Genomic DNA, 22,250 nt, shown 5'->3' on the forward strand with positions numbered 1-22,250 from the left:
CTCAGCCTTCTCTCCTTGCACTGAAAACACTGGACCACAGCAGCACCCCCCGACAGCAGTATCCCTTCTCTACCCCTTGGCCCACAGCCATCCACAGGGGTGGCCACCTCCCCTTTGTGCCCCCTGCTCCTCATGACTTCTGTGCCAGCAGACCATTCACCCTCCACTGCTGGCCTGTTCCTTGTCTTACCCTGCCTTTCACTCATAGCCCTTCCCAAGGGCCCATCTTCACCAACCACCCCCCCCCAAGTCTCTATGACATCCTCAAGCCCTGAGTCACACAGAAGTGCCCAATTAGGTGTCCACGGATACCTGTATTGTGGCGAAAAGAATATGTGTGTGCACCAGTGGGTGTGTTTAAATTTCTTCTCCAATCAGTATGCCATTACTGCAAAGCACTTCTAGCTGTCTTCAACTTCTTAATAAAGATGGCTGCCTCCATCCCTACAGTCTCCAAATGTAAAAACTGGGGGGCCGTTCCCCTCTGCTTCAGGTTTCTGACCTGCAAGTCCATATGTGAACAAGAATGATCCTTGCCAAGTGTCCACGGAGAAGAGATTGCTTTTTAAAAATTCTACTTTGGGGGTGCCTGGGTGGTTCCGTTGGTTAAGCGTCTGACTTCGGCTCAGATTATGATCTCGCAGTTCACAAGTTCAAGTCCCGTATCGGGCTCTGTGCTGTCAGCTCAGAGCCTGGAACCTACTTCGGATTCTGTGTGTATGTCTCTCTCTGCCCCTCCCCCACTCAAGCCCCCCCCCCGCCCCCCCTCCCCCCCGTCTCTCATAAATAAACATTAAAAAAAAGTTAAAAAAAATAAAAATTCTACTTTGGCAACAGCCACAACAAGATCTTCCCGCCAGGGGGCAGCAGAGAGACCCGGGCCCATTCTCTCCTGTTACCCCCTGGCCCTGGGCTCCCTTCCCCCTCCCTATTATCCAATTTCAGGCTCAGAAAGATGCTCTCATCCCATTGAAGGAAAGAGTGAAAGGGTTCATGGTCTCCTAGTGAGCCTGCAGTATTTAAGCTTCAGAATTATTTTTCAACTTATCATGATGTGAAGTGGTCACGAGTGAAAGCAGAGCTACTCCCCAGACGCGGATGCTGCCTTCCTTGTGTGCAAGCCCCACATGTGAAAATGTGCATCTTAACAACAGAAAAAAGTCAAGGAGTATTCTCTTTTAGGAGGATAAGGTTTTGTTAAAGGATATCTTCAGATAGCTAGCCACCAATACCCCCGCCCCCAGCCTATTTAACTATGGTTCAATTTATAAACAGCCCTGAAGTGAAGTAGAACTGTGTTCACCATCTCTGCAAATTCTGAGTGTTAGAAAATACATCAATTACAGTGCATGGGATTTCTACCTGAGACTTGGCTTCCAAAAAGCCTGGGATGCCGGAGCCCTGGTGAAGTCTGGGCTGTTGGGAGAGGGGTGTGGCACGCCTGTGCAGTTACTTACATCCTCAGACTCGAACACGTGGCAAATCATCTTGTACTGCTTCTTCCCCTCCTGGGCCCCGGGGGTGGTCTCAATGCAGTCCTGAGAGGCCGACCGGGGCATGCGGCGCCTGGCCATCAGCACCACGATGTTCCCAATGTCTGCGATATAGGAGATGGTGCGCAAGGCATGGTCCATCATGGTTTCCTGTCAGGAGAGAGAGGAAGGGGTCCACGTTAGGAAACGTCAGGGAGAACAAGCCATTAAAAAACACTCAAATGAAACACCTGGGTGGCTCAGTCGGTTAAGTGTCCAACTTTGGCTCAGGTCATGATCTCGCAGTTTGTGAGTTTGAGCCCCACGTCAGGCTCTGTGCTGACAACTTGGAGCCTGAAGCCTGCTTCGGATACTGTCCCTCTCTCTGCCCCTCCCTGACTCATGCTCTGTCTCTCTCTCTCACTCTCAAAAATGAATAAATGTTAATAATAATAATAATAATAATAAATATAAATAAAAATAAAAAACACTCAGGTTCAGAACTTCTCAAACTTGACACTGATGATGTTTGGGGTGGGTCATTCATTGTGAAGGGCTGTCCCATACACTGTAGGATGTTCAGTAGCATCCCTGGCCTCTACCCACTAGATGCCAGTAGCATCTCCCCCTTCCTAAGCTGTGACAACCAAAGATATTTCCAGCCTTTGCCAAGTATCCCCTGGTTGAGAATACACTGCTCCAGTGAACACAGAATTTCAGGCGAGCGATTCACAGTCAAGGTGAATCTGCCTTCACCTTCAGCCTACAGCACTCTTCCACTGCTTCCTGGAGGCACGATGTTGGGGTGGAGCTCATGGTCCCTGCTGGAGGGAGAGCAGGGAGGCTGCCGGCAGTGAAGCCTGTCCCCACCTGATCACAGGTAGTCTGTGGCTCTGGAGAAGGGTTCCTTCCCTGGAAGACATGTGTTTCTCCCTAGCAGATAAGGAAGGCTCCAAGGCCAACATTTTCCACAGATAAGTTCTTCCCAGAGAGTCCAGGCCCTGGTCAGGGGACACTGAGGCAGCTCCCCTGACTGATGGATGGGTCTCAGTAGCCATTCAATTCCCTGGGCTCCTGGCAGGTCCATTACTCTTGATGGCTTTTGTTGTCTGACAGGACTCTCCACTGAGCGTCTTGCTCGTGACCCCTGCCTAACAGGCTGCGCAAGAAGGCTCGGAGAAACTAATCAGTTGTTCTTTTATGCATTTGTGCTGTTTGCACAAAAGAAAACTGGGTGCTTCGGCAGCCTCTGAAGCCCCTTTTCTTCCTCACGAATCCATTTTACAGCAGGTATTGCCCCACGTCTGTCTTCTGGGAGCTGAGCTGTTTTCTGGCCAAGGCTAGGTTTAAAACCACAAGGGCCACTTTTCAGAAAGGGGGACTGGAGAGGGGACAGTGGTGGTGGCTCCTCAGCATTTCCTGATTTCTGCCTGCATGTCCAGGGTAGAGCCATTGTCCTCCCAGATGGAGGGGCACCTAGGAACTCACAGCCTTCTAAAACACATGTATTGTCTAGCTCTGCTCGTTGCAAGAGCCCAAGAGCAATGACGCGCCCACAATGCTGAGCACGGCCAGCACGCAGGTCTTTGTTGCTGTATGTCATTCCCCACACTAAAAAGAGCTGTGTGTGGCTCCCTGAAGAAATGGCTGATTCCAGGTCTGGGGCAGGGCAAGTGTAAGAGGAGCTCAGAATACCTCACTGTCTCAGAAAGCAACGACATGAGCACAGACTAGAGGGAAGATGTTAAAACCACACAGGACCCAGTTTAAAGGTCTCTGGCCGGCTGAATTTGGGATCACTGGAGCACCAAAAAGAATAAGGAAGTTAACAGAGGTAACACAAGTTAAAAAATAAACATCAGTCCACAGTGAAGAGAGAGAGAGAGAAAGAAACAAAAAGTCTTCTGCACAGATAGAGAGAGGTCTGATAATACAAGTGGAGAGCGTGACATGATTAGAAAATCACCATTTTGCACTTCCAATGTTCGAACCAACTCAAGCAAGATGATCACTGGATGCTAAAACCTTTAGGCGAAAAAGGGTGTGAGGGAACGGGGTACCCACACATCCAGTGACACCACACAGATTACTCGCTGATGACAAAGAAGCAAAGGGGTCATTACCCCGGCATCTGGCCGTCCTCAAAAAGGCCCAGTAATGGAGATCTGGCCCCAGAGTGAATGGGGCCTCCCTCTCAGCAAACCTCAAGCACACAGCATTGCCTGAGGCCTTCCCGACCCCTCCCTCCATCTACCCCTTGCCCTTGGCCTCCTTCCCTCTTTCTCCTTCTCAGCTCATAGGCGTTTATATCCTGCATGGCTCACTTCCTCCTCATGGATCTGTCTTTTCCACCAACAGCAGTGTAAAGCACAGGAAAAATGAGAAGACGCTGGCCACAACACATGGTTTACAGGTAGAAAATCTTAAGACAGCGCCCCCCCCCTCCCCGACTCTGGCCCCCTGATGGAGGACCACCCATTCAGAGGGCAGAGGGCTGCCACAGGATTTCCACCCTCCAGCTCCATTCCCCGGACCCGGCATACGGAGGTTTCAGGAAGGCCATTCTAGAATCCTGACGGTGAGCACACACAGCTTCCGAATCCCGCTTTCCTTCCCCTTCATTTCGTCTATTTAATTCAGCTGCAGCCAGCACACCTACATCCCCGGCGTCTTTATCTTCCCGGCCTGATGCTCCTCGGTCCCCTGCAGCTTACTCTAGAATCCACAACCCATTCAAGACCCAAGGTCCGGAGGAGCAATGGTCCTTGGGGACAGCCATTCAGCTCATCCCAGAGGGAAAGTTCTCCTGCGATTAGAGGTGGGACGTTAGGGGTTTAATGACAGGATTTTAAACAATGGTCTTTAAAACCTTACCTGTGTGTCCGCATTTAACACCTTGATCCTCTGGGTGGAGATGAAGAGATCCACTTCGGTCAGAGTCTGGGCATCCCCCTCCGAATTCTAAGAAAGGACAGTGGATACTGTTACAAATAAAAAAAAAAAAAAAAAAAGAAAGAAAGAAAAAAGAAACAACTAACTTGAACAAAAGCCTGACAATTTTACTAATGACCCTGAGCGCCCCTAGAGGAAAATGCTGCCCCAGCTTGGAGCAGCCATGGGAAATCTAAATTGCACACCGCCTTCCAGCGCAATCTGTAGCGAAGTGAGTTCTAAAGGCAGTTTGCACAGGGCGTGAAGGAGGAGGGAGGAGACAGCTTCCGGAAGCCTGAGCATGGAGGGGGGCTGGACGCCTGGGGTCTTATGTCCCAGCATCCAAAGCGAAGCCCTTCCACTCCCTAAAAAGTAGGCCTGCCTGCCGACCCTTATCAAGCCCGGTGAAGGTACAGGGTCTCTGTACTCAGGCTACATGCGTTTCCTGGATTTGGGATTCCAAATATCCCCAGGAAATGGGGAAGAAATTTTCAAAGAAGTTGGATTAGATTGTCAGCATCTTCTTCTGATTTAAATAATCCTAGTCATGTCAATCGCCCCAGCAGGCTTAATGCTGGTCTTCCAAAAACCCTAAGGGAACTAAGACTCCAGCCGGACTCAGTGCTGCCCTCCCAGCAACATCAGAGAAACCAGAAGAATCTGTCACACAAATGCCCCTGCTTTGTCAGCTCCTGGAATACCTTCATCATATGGTCAATTCTTATGTGTACATGGAATGTTCTAGAAGCTGAGTGCACTATTTATTTAGGGTCTGCCCTCAACCAAGATAGCTTGTCATTGGGTTTTACATCCATGGGAATCCTAACTGCTGCTGCACAGTGGCAATGAAATACAAATTCTTCCGGTGTACCCACTGAGGTAAGTAATTCTTTGTGATCACTAGGAGCCCACAGTGGCATATCTTCCACTTCAAATGAGCAGAAAGTATGATTTAATTCCTCACTAAAAAATCTGAAATCAGAAATCCCCCTGCTGACGATTCCTCAAGAATTCAGAGTCACAGAGGGGCCCTGTATAATATTGATAAATTCGTATTTTAGCTCTGTTTTCAAGGGAAGCAGTCTTTGGGGCTTTCAGCCCACCATGAGATGACACTGCTTTTAACTGATTTTAAAGAGAACACAGTTCTGGGGCGCCTGGGTGGCTCAGTCGGTTGGGCGTCCGACTTCAGCTCAGGTCATGATCTCACAGTCTGTGGGTTCGAGCCCCACGTTGGGCTCTGTGCTGACAGCTCGGGGCCTGGGGCCTGCTTCGGATTCTGTGTCTCCCTCTCTCTCTCTGCCCCTCCCCTGCTCATGCTTGGTCTCTCTCTGTCTCAAAAATAAATAAAAACATTAAAAAAATAATTTTTAAAAAAACACAGTTCAAAATAATCCAGGTGAAAATACTTTGCAGGAATGTAGAAGAACTACTTTTTCTCTGATTTGAAAAACCAGGTTATATCCTACATCCACATGCTTCTAAACATTATAGTGTGGGGCTATTCCTCAAAATCTTTTTGCTAAAAACAAAAAACAAAAAAACAAAAACAGGTTGGGCCAGAAGCAAAAAAAAAAAAAAAGTTTGCAGGAAGTTTGAGCGCTATGATGTACTTGATCAGAGAACAGGGACACACACATAGAGCTGAATGAGCTCAGATGGCGGGGGGTGGGGGGGGTTGTGAATGGATTAAGCCAAAACCTGATCACTAATGGTGAACAGCAAAACTCGCCCCATTGTACTCTCTGCTGGAAGAAAGGGGGAGCGCACCATGCATCCAACAGAGGGCCAGCAATCAGGTGGGCATGTCTGTGGGTGGGGGCACCATGACCCCACAGTCAGCAGCACGTCAGCTGTGTGGGGATGCTGCTTACTCCTGGTCCTGGGCTCCTATCAGCACTTGCCTGGCTAGATGTGAGCACACCAGAAAAGGAGCCCTCAGCCACGATCCTGAACATCCCCTTGCCCCAAGGGAAGAACAATTCTCCATGGATATAATCAGGTGAGCCAGCCGCAGAGGCTCTTCTGAGCTGGGTCTGCCTGCTCCCACCCATTCGGGCTCTCTGGACTACAGATCTGAGGACCAGGCACAACAGAGCCCTGTTCCAGCTGCCTGGTATTTGGGCACAGGGGTGTAGGGGTGCACGGGACAACTGCAGGCAAGGGACACCTCCTCCTTGGTGGGGCGGGGGAGCACACCCCAATTATAGGTCTGCAAAGCCAACCCATCTGCACTGCCTGGAGGCTCCCAGCAGAAAGCCGGCTTGGGCAGAGGGAGATGGCTGAGTTCCTTCCTGTCCTAGGAAACACCGCAGGACAAAGAGCAAATGTCACGGGGAGAGAAGTCTCACCGCAGGAGGAAGGGAGCCACCAGACAGGCTCCTCTGGCCACACAGACAGAAAACAGGTGTCCTAGATGAGGGTGGAGGACTAAATCTCTTGCTGTCAAAGCACCAAGACTGCACCTGCACCAAGTGAGCGTCTTCCAACGCCAAGCATTTGAGATTTCCTGTATCGGGAGGACCCAGCATTTACTAAATGACCAGTTTTACAAACAAATGACCAGGGGGTCACCTCAATTTTTTTTAAAGTTTGCTCATGCTCCAGAAACTCTTACCAGTGGAGAACGCAACTCATGGACAAGCTGACCTTCTCATCATCCTGATTTAGTAAATTAAACTTAATGAGTCTTTAAATATCAGAACAATTTAATTAATTCTGTACAGGAGGCCGAAGCACTCAATGCGTCACATGGTCATGTGAAATGCTACATGTGAAAGCCGTTGATGGGAAACAGTAACGTCACAGCATTAACCATGTTCTGGCATGAGAGACTGAACAAAAATGTAACAAGGGCAATGATGAGGTTCTCCTATAAGTGGGTGGTTAAAAAAAAAAAAGTGTCTGTGGTTTTGTTCAAAAATCTGTTTATCTACCAAGAGAAGAGGAGGAAAAAGCTGTTTGCCACATGATTTGTGTTCCTACAAATAGGACCACCCCCCAAACTGCATAGGACAAAGCCCAGAAACACCAGCAAACCCCTTGGTCCTACACACCGCTTTTTTCTTGATTTTAGCAGCCTTTTGCATCCTCTGAGCAGCATGTAAGAGAAAAGAAAAACAGACAAAGGAAGAAAGAAAGGAAGAGAAGGAAGGGCGGCAAAGTTATTTTAGACTTATGGTTAACACCCTGGGACTCAGACCTTGTGCTCAGAGGAAAGGGGCAGGGGCAGGATGGGTGCATAGCCATCACTTCGGGGAGCACACACACTGACCAAGAAAAGCCCACACACGTCCCCCAAGTGCTGGAAATTACCAACAGCCACCCAGATCTACGAGGGTAAGACTAAGGACAGAGAGATGCAGAACTGGCAGAAAAGTGTCAGGCTCTAGGCAAGGGAGCAGGACTGGGGTCTGGGCAGGAGGGCCCGTGGCTCTGTGCATCTCCTCCCCTGACCACCATGGGCTCACATCACAGACCCCTTTGCCTCTATAAAAGAGGGGGGGAGGGGTCTGACATGATTTCTCACCCTATAGAGGCCAGCAGCATCCACAGACCCTGAACTGCCCAGAGGGGCACCTCCTCAAGCCACCACGCCCTTCTCTCCTGACCCCCTTAGTTTTGCTGACTTGGCCTCATCTTTCTCCTGCCCGTCTGTACCCGGTGTTCAAAACCAGGCGATTCAATGGGTACCCAGAGCAGCAAATACGTCAGAAATTTCTATTTAAACGAAAAATGTGATTCCTTTGTTTCCCCTTCTGCAAGCACTTTGGTGCCAAAGATATACAGACCATCAAAATGGGATTTGAGCCTCCACACAAATGTGTTTTATGAATGGAATGTGGTGGAACCTTTAAAAATTGTGTCTCCAGTGGCCCGGTGGTGGCTCCTCATTAAGGAGCCAGCAGCCTCTGTCCCTAGCCCAGCATTCTTCTAGACAGGCCAAAGTCTCCCTTGGCCTCTCCAGGTGCCTCAGGCATTCCCGCTCTCCCTGCTGAGGGTGGTTGCGTCCCCCTTCCCAACTCCAGTGTCTCCCCTCAGTGAACCAGGGCTCTGCTGAGCCCACCAGTACCTTGACCCGGCTGACGGCCTCCTGTGCCTGCATCATTCTGATGTTTTTGGAAGGGTTACGTTCTGAGAGCAGCTGGGTGGACCCCAGGTAGTTGGCAGCAAAGATGATCCCATCAATGAGGTCTTCTGGTTCGCAGGGCCCTGGAACTGAAGAGGGCACAGTTAGCATCTTCCCAGAGGACAAAGGAACAAGGCAGCAGGGACAGGGGACAAAGGAGAAGGGCTGAACCATTGCCCATCTGCAGCCAGCAGAGGGAGGCCAGTCTGCTTCCCTCCTCACTACACAGTGCCTGGTATAAGTAGTTTCACAAAATCAACACCCCGGTCAGAAAACTCTACATGCATGATACAGGAGGACAATTCCAGGTCACTCAAGGCACCTCAGCCTCCATGGTGACAGCCACTTGCTACAATCCCAGAGATGCCCTGTCCCCAAGTGGGCAGCATTTCCATGCCTGCCCCAGAGCCCTCTGGAACTCAGGACAGTGAGCAGACACTGCCTGCTACCCTACAGTTCTTCTGGGGCTTTCTCCTCCACTTCTGCACTGTAGGATTCTGGCCCTGTCACATGCCTGGGTGGGCACCCCCATCCCATACACCTCAGGTCCAGGCTGGGTGACATGGTGCTTGCTCCACCTGCTGCCTCTAGGCCAGCGCTGTCAACAGAATTTCCTGCCATGATATTGAATGTTCTATCTTCGTGCGGTTCAGTACAGGAACTGCCAGCCATGTATGGCTTTGGGGCACTTGAACTGTGGCTACTGCAAGAGGAACTGAATATTTTTTTAAGTTTATTTATTTATTTAGAGACAGAGAGTGTGAGCAGGGGAGAAGCAGAGACAGAGAGGAAGAGAGAGAATCCCAAGCATACTCCACACTGTTAGCACAGAGTCTGATGCGGGGCTCGAACCCACAAACTGTGAGATCATGACCTGAGTCAAAACCAAGAGTTGAACGCTTAACCAACTGAGCCACTCAGGAGCCCCAGAGGAACTGAATTTTTTAATTTTATACAACCTAACCAATTTACATAGAAATAGACACATATGGCTAGTGGCTCCTGTCCTGGACAGGCAGCTGGAGGTAAGATCAGCAAACCTTTTCTAAGGGGCTAGATGCAAAATATCTTGGGCTTTGCGGTCTGTCTGTCCTAGGCACCTCTGCACCTGTAGGACAAAAGCAGGCACAGGCAATATGTCTAATGAGCAAGCACAGTCCTGAGTCCGTAGTCAGTAACCATCACTCAGCTTGCCTCTGAGACCCACCCACCTTCCTTTCCAGGTCACACAGCCTTCTTCCCTCTCCCTGCCTGCCTCTGGCCAGATCCCTCCTTGTGAGGGCCCTTGGCTCTGGTTCTCAGGCTCCCCCTCGCTCCAGTGTCCCCAGGGCTGGCTATCCTGTGGCTCCCCAGGTCCCAGGGCCAGCAGTCCCCTCCGCCAGCTGTTTCATGTTCTCACCTCTGACCCACTCTGCTTCTCAAAGTATCCACTCGCCTAGCCCAGATGCCACCGTTCACCAGTCCCATAACATCTGCCCACTGCCCTTGAACCTCTGCCCCCGCCCCAAGGACTCAACAGAACTCCAAACACCCATTCTCTGGGAGGCCTGAAGCTGGAAAGAGAGCCGCCCAACAAGGCAAGTTGGTTCCATTACAAATTCATGGACCAAAATGCCCTCAAAACTTGTTGGCAACCCTGAGAGGTTCCTCTGAGAAGTGCCTCCTCTCCCACTATGCAAGCACCATTTCATAGCTTCCCCCATGTTCTGGAACTTCCAGTTGCCCCTCCCCCTTCACTGTACCTGACAGAGTGTCACCTGTGCTCCCTGAGGGACAGGCCATCTAAGCAGTCTTCCTTCCCAGGGTTCTGTGAGGCAGTGGGTCCCCACTGGGGGCTGAGGATCACCTGTGACCCCATCCCTCTCAGAGTCAAGTCCTATGAGTTGGGTCTTCTCAGGGCTTTTAAACACCCTCCAGTGTCCCCTGGCGGGTTCCAAAGCCTCCTTCACCCATCCCCGCCTCCAGTGGGCCCCCTCCCTCCTCCCTCTCGAAGGCAAATATCTGGAAAGAACTGCCTCAGCACATCCCAACCTAACCGCTGTGTCCCTGCTCCAATGTCCCCCACACTAAAGCTGCACACGACCTCAGTGCCCTCACATTCAGTGGGCCTTCTGGTCATCGTGTCACCTGCCTCCTTGAGACATGTCTTCCTCACTTGCCTGTCACTCAGTGTCCTCCTCTGTCGCTGGCTGTTCTTTCTTGGCTCTCTGCAGGTACCCCTTCCTCCACGAGGCCACAGAATGCTGACATCCTGGGGACTTAGTGCCTCGGGCTTCCATGACCACTTGCTTGCTGATGAGGGGTACTGTAGTTCTCCAAACCCCAACCCCATGTACTCAGCAGCCTGCTTGCTGGCTCTCCTGGGATGGCCCCATCTCAACACGTCCAAAGCAAGTCCCAATATCCCACCGCCATCCGGGCACTGAGCCTGGTTCTTCCTCTTGGACACCACCACCCTCCCAGCTGCATAGCCTTCACATCCATATCCAACCCATCCCCTGAGTGCTGTCCACTTTGCCACCACACCTATCCTGAGTCTTTCTCCAGTTGCCCATTTGTGTCCCTTCATTTCCTATGTTGAAGCCCTAAGCCCCAATGTGATGCTATTAGAAATATGACATCTGGGAGGTGATTAGGTCAGGAGAGTAGAGCCCTCATGAATGGGGTCCGTGCCCTTATAAGAGGGACCCCAGAGAACACCTTGCCCTCTTTCTGCCACAGGAGGACATAGAAAAATACCATCTGCAGCCTGGAAGGGGGCTCCCACCAGAACTCGACCACACGGGCACCCTGACCTTGGAGTTCCATCCTCCACAACTGTGAGAAATCAATGTCTGTTGTTTATAAACCGCCACAGCCTCTGGTGTTTTGTTACAGTGGCAGGACTAAGACATGAATCTTCCACACAGACCATGCTGCCACCAGAGGTCCTTCTAGATGGGAGACCTGATCTTTTATCCTCCCCTGCTATAAACTCCACGGGGCCTCTGATTGCTCTCAGGATACAGACAGAAGTCCCTGAGCTCCAAAACACAGTGTTCCCATTCAGAGGTATGTGTCCGTGAGGGGACAAGGAGAGTTTCACTGGCCTCAACCCGACGTCAGCAGATCCCAGAGTCTGGGGCCCCGGCTCCAGCCCACACGCCCACCAGGCCGCTCAGGTGCCAGGAGCCCAGTGTGTGGCCTGTAGTGAGCAGGCTTTCACCCTGAGAAGTGATTGTGCAACTTCCCTGAAACCAGGCCCACCATGGGTTCAGGGCAAGTTTTCTAAATGCTTCTGAAACTTTAGTTCTCTTTAATCCACAGGAGAAAAGGGCACACAAAGCTGAGATGCCCCAGGAGGGGGAGCGTACATCACGCTTTCACTGGAACAAACCTCAGCTCTGTGGACATGAGATTAAAGCTCCAAAGCGGGTCATAGCATGTGTGCATTAGTCTACATTGTCTGCCTGAAGATCCATACCCAGGGGCACACACATCAGACTCACACACATGTGGGGAAACCACAGATACAGAACCGCTGTCATCTCTTCCACAGCAGTGCCACGGCTCCTGCACTAAAGCCAATTTTATAAGGTGCTTTATTTTTTTTTAACGTTTATTTATTTTGAAAGAGAGACAGACAGAGACAGAGAGAGACAGAGCACGCACGAGCGGGGGAGGGGCAGAGAGAGAAGGAGACACAGAATCCGAAGCACGCTCCAGGCTCTGAGCTGTCAGCACAGAGCCCAATGCAGAGCTCAAACCCATGAACTGTGAGATCATGACCTGAGCTGAAGTCAGATGCTTAACCGACTGAGCCACCCAGGTGCCCCTTATAAAGTGCTTTAGAACAAGGTGAAGTGTTCTGAAGTTTGAAAGAAACCTATTAATAATACCAGGCCCTGGCAGGTTCCAACTTAGGAATGCCCCAGGTCATGCCCCATGGAACAGTGGGGGCCCTCCCATCCTGACCCCACTGTCCTGGGGACCCCGCCCCTTCTCCCCACTGACCTTGACAGCCTCCGCAGAGCCCCCAGATGATGTACCCCTTCCTCTTGGGTGCTCAGTGGTTTACTCCAGGGATCTTTGATAACACTTGTGGAAGTCTCTAGCAAACCCTCAGGGAACCAATCCCAAGGCTCCAGCCCTCAGCCCCCCAGCACTATCTGCAGAAGCCACTGATGCCTCAGGACCTCCCTGGCTCTCCCCATAGATGATACTCTGGAAACTTCCACAGGCTGCTGGCAACACCTCTCAGCAAGCCTGAAGCCCCTCACCCGGCCCCAGCTCTGTCGTCCATGTCTGGAGGAAAGAAGCATCGCCTGCTACAGAACCAAGAGAAGGGGTCCCTTCAGGAGACTTGGGCTGGGGGCTGGGTAGGGGGAGACATGACAAAGGGGGTCCCCTTTCCTCCAATGTCCACACTGTGGGTCTGGGCCCTTTGGGATGGCCTCCCCACCACATCCGTGTCTCTGGAAAAGTTCTTCCCACACAGGTGACATTGCTGGGTCTGGAGGAGGCTGCCTGTGACAGCGAAGGTGGGTAGCCAAAGCGTTCAGGGGATCAGTGAGGGCAGAATGGGAATGGGTGCAGGGGGTCTCAATGGGGTGGGGGGGCATGAGGGCTTGGTGGTAGGAGGGACTGGGGTGGAGGTTGGGAGCTGAGGGAAGGTGGGTGGGAGGGTCCGGGGGTTATCCTAGCTTCTGGTAGGTCTATAAGCTTCCTCTTTTAGTGCTTAAAAGACACCGAAGAAAAGCATACCGACCCCTGATGCATGTATAGATCAAACGTTTTTCATGCCACTGTTACCACCACCTTCCCCAAAGGTCAGTGCCAGTGGCGGTCCTCTGTTGTGGGATGGTGACTTCTCCTCCAGCCCAGCTGCCCCACATTCCTCCCAGGCCACCCACTCTGGCCTTCAGTCCAGTCGGCACTGGCTCTGGTGGGAGAGAACCAGCCCATCACAGGTACCTGGGTGGTAGGACCTCTGAGGGCTCCTCCCAGACTCTCCTCACCAAAAGTCCAGCATAGATCAACAAGCCCTCACCCCCCCACACACACACAACACACAGGTATGCACACACCCACCCACGCACGTACACACACACACACACACACACACACACACACATGAACGCCACACGAGCAGCGCTTGTGGCTCTGACCCCCCAGGGCCACACCTCATAACCGGGCCTGTGCACCCAGTGGGGAGTCAAGATGAAGTGGCCACCACGGCACCTGGGCCCGCAGATACAATGCGGTGCTTTCTGTGGGCAGGCACTTTAAATTATCAAGGTAATAAAGCACCTATATTACCACAAGCCCAAACACAAGAGAAAGAGGAGTCGAGACCCGAGAGGAAGGTAATCCTGGCAGCAAGTGGCCTGGCACCCCGCATCCCCCGGAGCGTGGCCCTGCTCCATGACCAGCGTCTTCACTCTTGTGCGGAGAGTGACAGGGGAGACCCATGGCTGAGGCCTCTCAGAGACCTGAAGACCAGAAGGGCCATCCAGGAGAGGGGCCACACCTCTGAACCCGCAACTCCCCAGGCCTGTGACCCCAGGACCACTCACCCCAGGGCCCACGCATGGTGCAGTGAGGCAGCGCCAGCCAGGGCTTAGCAACCCACCAGGCACAGAGAAGGGCTCACCAAGTTACCTCACCGTCATGACTGTTTTAATATTGCAACAAGGCCTGGGGGATCTGTGCTGGGTGGGGCGGGGAACTGGCTGGTCCTCCTGATTCGGCAGAGAGGGAAGGCACCTGCCTCTCCCCCTCCTGCCTGTCAGTGTTGAGGGCCAGGCTGTGTCCCCAGGGCTGGGATAGCCATGGCAATGACTGGGACAAGGCTGGGAGGTGCCCTCTCTCAGATGGTTGGGTAAACAAAGCAAAGGAAAAAGTAAGGTTTTTTCAGACAGGAAGTAGGAGGCAGGAAGCAAAACCCGGTGTGAGGTGACTGGGACTCAGTCCGGATCTGATGAGAAGGGGAAAGGCTGCTCGCAGACGCTAAGGGGCACAGGACCCAAATGATGGGAAGGGAGATACTTGAAAAGGAGTGTTTTCTGGGGTGTTCTGGGAAACTGACACCCTCCTTTGTGCCCTTTGGACAGTCCTCTTCCTCTCCCTCTCTCCTCTCACTTCCTCTCTTTTGTTTGCCTCTATTTTCTCACCAGCAAAATGGGCTGAGGGGGAATTCCTGATTTCTATCTCCTTAGGGTTTTCACAAAATTAAGATTAATAGGATAAGCTTCATAAACACTAAAAGCATATAAAGTACAACACATTAATTGCTGAATTCATAGCTTTTATTTGCACCTAACTCAAAACAGAAGTCATACATGGCACTTAGCTGAGGCAGGGCCTCGAGCACCAGACGAGGGAGGCAGCAGCGATGACAGCAGGCAGTGTTCAAGGCCAGCTAACGTGCTCACATGGCCTTGTGAGCAGGCTGCAGGACAGTGCACCGAGGCTCACAGGACAAAGGGATGCTGTGACCAGGCTGATATTAAGTGACAAAGTGGGGACCAGACCCAAAGGCAGCCACATCCCAAACGGTGGCCTCCACCATCATCAACATGAGGAACCTCCCGGCTGCAGATACAAAGTGGTGCAAACCTTTTCCAAACCCTGTACCGGAGGGGGTAGGGGGATGTGGCAGGTCATTTAAAACACCTGAAGCTGCAGCACATGAGGACAGAAAGAGGGAGAGAAGAAGATCCCAAGCAGTTCCTTCTGTGTCTGGAATCATGCTCAGAGACCAAGGGGCCTGCAGAGTCCCCAGCCCCATCTGAGAAATTCTGCCTCGGTGGACCCGGAGTGGGGCCTGGGAATCTGCACTGCACCCCTGCCCCCCAGGTCACACTGAAGAGCAGTCAGTGTGGGGATACCTGATCTCCAGCACACAAGAACTCACCCTCCCCGCCATCTTAGAAGCAAAGCCCTCTGAGAGGCCAGGCCAGTGTCAGCTTTCTCACGCAGCCCCAGGTCCCAAGGGCGAGACTCCCACCTGCTCCTTCCATCTCAGGTGCCTTGGTCCTCACTCTGGAGATGACAAATTTTCTCCAGCTGGCCAGGGCTGGAGACACCAAGGGAGGGGAAGAGGGGACAGGAGAGGGGTGGCTGCCGAATGGGGAGGGGCATGGAGGGAGGAACCCCTCCCTGTCCATCCATCAGCAGCCCTGGTGTGCACTGCAGGCACACAGGCACCTGTCACCAGCTAGGGGAAGACAGATGTCACCCCCACAGAGGGCAAGGGGACTGCCAATCACATGGCAGCACCTTCCACCCTGACCGTCAGGGCTTCTGACTGAAGTATGTGTATTTCTACTATCTCACCCCATCTTCCCCTCAGGCCTCATTCTCTCCAGTGAGTGTGGTTCCAAGTGCCCATCATTTGCCCAAGGTCACCCCATAGCTGGGCCCAAGCCACCCGTCCTCCCTGCAATGACCATTACTGACCACTAGATGGTGCCTCTGCGTTCTGTGGGAAAGTCTGGGTGGTCCTTGCAGCCTGGGGTAACCACCCACCCACACCCTCAGCCAGCACTCAGGGAGGGATCTGGGCCTGGGCAAGGGTCTTCATGCCCTATCTGTGGGGTGGGAGTCGAATGGCACTCTGTGGAGCCCATCCCTGGGGCACGGAGGTAGGCCTTGCCTTTTGAATTGACTCCCACCCTCTGAGGCCACTTTTACCAGTTCCCAGGGTGAACATGGGCAGCTCGCCAGACCTTTCTGAAGCTCATTTCCCGTTTAAATCTATGTCCCTAAATAGATATATTAAAAGCTGGCCCCGTCTCTCCCACCACTCGAATAAGCCCTGCTGGATCAGGGGGCACAGACTCCTGTGTTGTGAGGACACCCCATCCCGGGCAATGGGGTCTACCACCAGCACCTATGGACGCCTGCTCCCTGGGAAGAAGCCAGTGAAAAATTCAGGTCTTTGTTACAACTCCGACAGATGCCCACCTCCGCCGCCTCCCTCTGCGGGAGGCTCTTGTCATTCCTGCCTTGTTCTTTTTTTTTTCAAAAAGGAAACAATACAAAACAAAACGGTGCCTCCAGCATCCTGCCTGTCAGACCTACTCCTACCTGCACATTTATTAGGAAGCCGAGAAGAGCGGCCGGTGTGGGGAGGGGGCGTATTTCAGTTCACAGACACTGCTCTCAACTCCAATCATGAAATGCAGAACCAAAAATCAAAGAGCTTCATTACAATACTAAAGCAGCTGGCCCTACATGTTTGAGCACAAATTGCTCTAATTTGGCCCAACTCTTGAACTAACACTATGCCAAGACCACCAGAGGGAGACAGAATAACAAAAGAATAAAGAGAGGTTTAAAGGAGATCCCATCTCCCCAGAGAGTGATTTCTCCTTTTTAATTTTCTTGTTATGACATATATTATACAAACATAAGTGTATGTAGAATGTATCTGCCAAGTTTGGACAAAGAAGAATAGGGGGCAGCAGGCTCCTTCCTGCTGGGGGAAGCCTCCATATGAAAACATCTGTTGGAAAATCTAAGCTCTGCCAACCTCTCTAAACAGGGAAGGGGGGCGTCCCATAGAGTCAGGCCTTGGAGGCCCCTGTCCCTGACACCTTTGGGGGAAATGATCATGAGGTGGGTGGTGGACAGAGGCTTCGAACCAGTAGCCTGGCCCAGGTGATCACATGAACTCCAAGGCCTGTGCCTTTTTCTGTCTTGGATCCAGGGGGCAGCTGGGTAGAGCCAGAGCACAGCCAAGGATGGGAGTGTGGGTGTGCATCTGAAAGGTCACCGAGTAGAGCCCCCACCCCCTGACACACCACACCTCTGTGTGTCACAAAGGTATAGATCCATTCGGTGCTCAACAACTCATGAAGCAGATCTCAATGTCCCAATTTTACAAATAAGGACAGTACGCACAGGGTCAAATGGCTTTGCACAAGACCACTGCTATTGATTCAGGTACTACGCATTTTTGAGCATGAGGATAGAAAACATGGAGCTCACAGGCTGACATCACTCCCACAGTCAGCAAATAAATGCATCAGGATGACCCATGATGAACGCCATGGAGGAAGGACACTGTGCCAGGGAAGAAGCAACAGGGAAGCCTGCCCTCTAGAGGAATTTGGGGCAGCTGCTCTTTGCACTCAGGTCTGAAGGATGCAAAGCAATCAAAAAAGCCAGAGACAGAAAGGAGAAGAGAGCTTTCCAGGCTCAGGCAAGAGCAGTGCAAAGCCCCTGGGGTGGCCAAGTACAGCATCTTACAAGAACTACAAAATGTTCAAACTGCCCAGGTACATGGGGTGGGCCAGCAGTCAAAACAAATTGAGGCTGCAGAGAGAGTGCCAGCCAGGCCTGAGGGTCCTGGAGCTACACCAAGGACTGTCACTAAAGAGTATTGGTCAGTGGCCTGACCACTGTTTTTAGAAAGCAACTCTGGCTGCATAGAGGCAAACCACAGAAGGGAAGAAGGGAGAGCAGCTGGGAGGCTACTACAGCTGTCCTAGCAAGTGAGTGATGGTGATGGTGATGGTGATGGTGATGGTGATGGTGATGGTGGTGGTGATGATGGTGATGGTGATGATGATGGTGATGTGATGGTGATGATGGTGATGGTGATGATGATGGTGATGTGATGGTGATGGTGGTGGTGATGATGGTGATGGTGATGGTGATGATGATGGTGATGATGATGATGGTGATGATGATGATGGTGATGGTGATGATGATGATGGTGATGGTGATGATGATGGTGGTGATGATGGTGGTGATGATGGTGATGGTGATGATGGTGGTGGTGATGATGATGGTGATGTGATGGTGATGATGGTGGTGGTGATGGTGATGGTGATGATGATGGTGGTAATGATGGTGATGGTGATGATGGTGGTGATGATGGTGATGATGATGATGGTGGTGGTGATGATGGTGGTGGTGATGACGATGATGATGGTGGTGGTGATGATGATGGTGGTGGTGATGATGATGATGATGGTGGTGATGATGATGATGGTGGTGATGATGATGATAGTGGTGATGATGGTGTGGATGAGGGTAATGATGGTGCCAGAGAGACAGTGATAGACTGAGCCCATTCTGGAGGTTCAATTCACAGTCTGGAATATGAGGTGAGGATGAGGAGTTCTGGAAAGCAGGCTGTGTGACTAGATGGACAAAGCTCATCTCACTGAGGAGGGGACGCTGGGAGGGGGCTGGGCTTGGGGATTCTGGGCACGTCTAGATGCAGGAACCTGAGCTTCTTCCAAAGAAGCTCAGGAGACAGCTGGACTCAGGAGTCCTACTGAACTCCTGGTGGCAGGTGAAGCTGCAGACACAGAAGAATCCTTGGGAGAAGGGGTGGGGTAGGTGGGGAAAGGGCCCAGGACCCAGCTCTATCAAGCTCTGGCACTCTGTGCCCAGAGGGGCGTCCCCAGCTGTGCCCAAGCTGGCAGGAGGAGAAAGGATCCCTCATGCTTCTGGTGCATAGTGACCAGGAAGCCAGCGGTGACCTTAGAGAGCTGCTTTGGAGAACACCAGGGCAGGGCAGGAGCCAGCCAGGGGGTTGTGGAGTGTAGGAGAGGTGTGCAGAATGAGACAACCATTCCCAAAGTCTGGTGTAGAAGAAGAGGAAGGCGGATTGGTGGCTACAGACACATGCAGGTTGGGACAGATGCACTCAGAAGCCAGCAGAGGGGAGAATGGAAGACACAGGAGAGAAAACACGTCAGATTCAGTGAGTTTCAACAGCACATACAGGATGTTCAACAGTCTCAGCTGGGGTGAGGGGCCACAGCCCTCTGAGGAGAGGCTAGGAGCAGGCAGAGTGCCAAAGCCACATGCCAGGCAAGCCACGGAGATAAGCACAAGAGCTGGCCCAGGGAAGGTGTCAAGAATAGGAGAGGAGGCAGGAGGGGATGAACCTCAGAGCTGTGAAATTGGACCTCAGGTTAGACCTTCTCCCCGCAGACCTGGGGCATGGTCTCCAGGCTCTGGAAGGGTTCTTCCTGCCCTGAATACTACCCCCAGCCCCACCACCACACCAGCGTGTCCCAGAGCCAGACACCCCTGCACTGCCATGGGCTGAGCTGTGCCTCTATGAAGCCTCTGTTAAAGGTGACCCTGTAAGAAGGCTGATATAAACAAGAAGACGCTGAGAAACCAGAGCCCTGGAACATTCAATGGGGAGACGACATGCCTGAGGCTGCAGGACAGGTTGGGTCATCACTGAAGGAAAGGATTTGAAAGTTCCACAGTGTGGAACATTGGACACCCAATAAGCGAGATGAAGTCACTGGCTGCCAGGAGGAAGAGAAAGAGTCAAGGAAGGCCAAAGCCAAGCTCAAAATAGTACACAGATCTGCCCAAGGCAGGTCCTAAGCATAAGCTTGTACCTGAGGAGAATTATAGCGCAGAAAAAGGAAAATGAATACAAAAACTGGCAAAAATGGGGAAAGGCATAGACAAAGCAGCTCTCTGCAGCAGTATTTATAAGAGCAAAGCCCTGGAAACCATCCTAACATTCCCACATAGGGGATATCCATCCACACAGTACAGGTCTACAGAACAGCACAGAATACCTCTACTTATTGGTCTGCACTGTGTGGAACTTTGGCAAAATCTCCAGGGTTTAGTGTTAAGCATAAAGAACAAGATGGAGAAAAGGGTATCTCTAACTCATTACCTTTTACCTAAGAAAGGGGAAGATTTACCTAAGATAAATCTTCGAATGTTAAAACTGGTTATCTCTACTGGAAGGAAAAGATTCGGGGTGTACGATAAAAGGGTAAGAAACTAGACATCTTTGCACACACCCTGTTTTGCATACTTGACTTTAGAACCATGTAATTATTTTATATAATTATAAAACCAAATTCAGTGAAAAAAAGCAAACTCCTAAGAATTAAAAGAAAAATCCATCTAAATATGTATGCAGTATGCATTTGTGACATAATAATGGAAAGAAGAACTATTCTGAATGATTTTAAAACACAGTAAATTGATGGCACATCCCTCTTGGGCTATCCTCTAAAGACCAAAGTCAATGCAAATGATCTTGAATTGTATCTATAATCACATGTCCTTGGCAATGTTGGTCTTGTTATTCTGAGACTATTGTATGATTGAAGAAATAAAACAGATGCAGAATTATGTTGATGTCCTTGAGAACAGGGATTTGGGGCATAGGAAAAAGAAGGTGCAAATGTAAAAACACTACAGTCCTGATAATATGAATCATGATGCATTTTATCTGAAAATCAGTAAGAATCATGATGCACTTTATTTTAAAACATATAGTATATTAGTTATCTATATACATGTAACAAATGATCCCAAAACTTAGCCTGAAAACAACAAATATTTATTATCTTAGTTTCTGAGGGTGGGGAATCGAGGGGCAGCTGAGCACTTCTGACTCAGGGGCTCCCCCAAGACTACAGCTGTTTAGAACAGAGAATGCTCCACTTCCAAGTTCACTGATGAGGCTGTTGGCCAGAGAGAGACATCAGCAGGATCTAGATTTCCCAACCAGTGTTTCAAAGGGAGGCTTCTGCCATTTCATATACTAATATAAATGTAACGCGTGCCAAATAAAAATGCCAATGGGAATTTTTGTAACTATATAAGCTAATTCTAAAGTTTCTATGGAAAAATAAATATGCAAGAGGATCTAGGGAAGTTCTGAACGGGGATGACAGTGACAGAAGACAGACATCAGCCTTCCAGGTAATAAAATGCATGGTAGGTAAATCCCCAGTCAAATAAAGCAGCCTGGTTCTGGGACCTCAGTGGAGATCCAGAAACAGACCTAGATGTATATGACAATTTATTATATGACAAAGGCAGCATTTCATTTCAGTGAGGAATGAAATTCATGGAATAGTTTTGGCACAAATAGCTGTTTGGAAGAAAATGCTTAAAATGTAACTCCTTCTGGATCCATATACCAAAATAAATTCTGGACAAATCAAATATGTAATTCATTAAAGTCATAAAAGTTCTATAAGGAAAAAAATAATGGTAAGAGTGTAAAGGTCATACTAATCCCAAAAACCTAGTAACTTCAAAGGAAAAAGATGCATACAGTTGCCTAATAAAATGTTCAACAAAGTAAAAATATGGAGGTTCCTCAAAAAGTTAAAAATAGAACTACCCTATGATCCAGCAATTGCTCTACTAGGTATTTACCCCCAAAATACAAAAGTACAAATTGAAAGGGGGTACCTGCTGGCACCCAAATGTTTATGGCAGTATTATCTACCATGGCCAAATTATGGAAAGAGCCCAAGTGTCTACTGACTTGATGAACAGATTAAGAAGATGTGGTGTGTGTGTGTGTGTGTGTGTGTGTGTGTGTGTGTGTGTGTGTGTAAGGAATATTACTTAGCCATAAAAAGAATGAAATCTTGCCATTTGCAGTGATATAGATGGATAAGCTAGAGGGTATTATGCTAAGTGAAATAAGACAAAGAAAGACAAATACCATATGATTTCACTCATATGTGGAATTTAAGGGAAAAAAAGGAGCAAAGGGAAAAAAAGAGAGAATTAAACCAAGAAAAGACTCTTAACTATAGGGAACAAACTGATGATTACCAGAGGGGAGGTGGGGAGGATGGGTTAAAAGGTGACGGGGATCAGGAGTACATTTGTGATGAACACTGAGTGTTGTATGCAAGTTCTGAATCACTATATTGTACACCCGAAGCTAACACTGTGTGTTAACTAATTGGAATGTAAATAAAAACTCT

General features: G+C 50.4%; 1 protein-coding gene across 3 annotated transcripts in view; it reads right to left on the reverse strand.

Moving 5' to 3' along the window:
• APBA2 (amyloid beta precursor protein binding family A member 2) overlaps window positions 1–22,250 on the reverse strand; it is a 222,062-nt gene that overhangs the window by 17,189 nt on the left and 182,623 nt on the right. For 2 of the 3 annotated variants that reach the window (XM_032593581.1, XM_030317529.2), the window contains exons 6-9: window positions 8,476–8,621; window positions 7,460–7,495; window positions 4,347–4,433; window positions 1,458–1,643 (exon numbers count right to left, since the gene is read on the reverse strand). In XM_032593581.1, the coding sequence (XP_032449472.1) occupies window positions 1,458–1,643; window positions 4,347–4,433; window positions 7,460–7,495; window positions 8,476–8,621 (455 nt within the window). The remainder of the gene's footprint in view (window positions 1–1,457; window positions 1,644–4,346; window positions 4,434–7,459; window positions 7,496–8,475; window positions 8,622–22,250) is intronic. The other variant, XM_030317530.2, reaches the window with a different exon arrangement.

Source organism: Lynx canadensis, chromosome B3 (assembly GCF_007474595.2).
Source record: "Lynx canadensis isolate LIC74 chromosome B3, mLynCan4.pri.v2, whole genome shotgun sequence".
Taxonomy (NCBI): Eukaryota; Metazoa; Chordata; class Mammalia; order Carnivora; family Felidae; genus Lynx; species Lynx canadensis.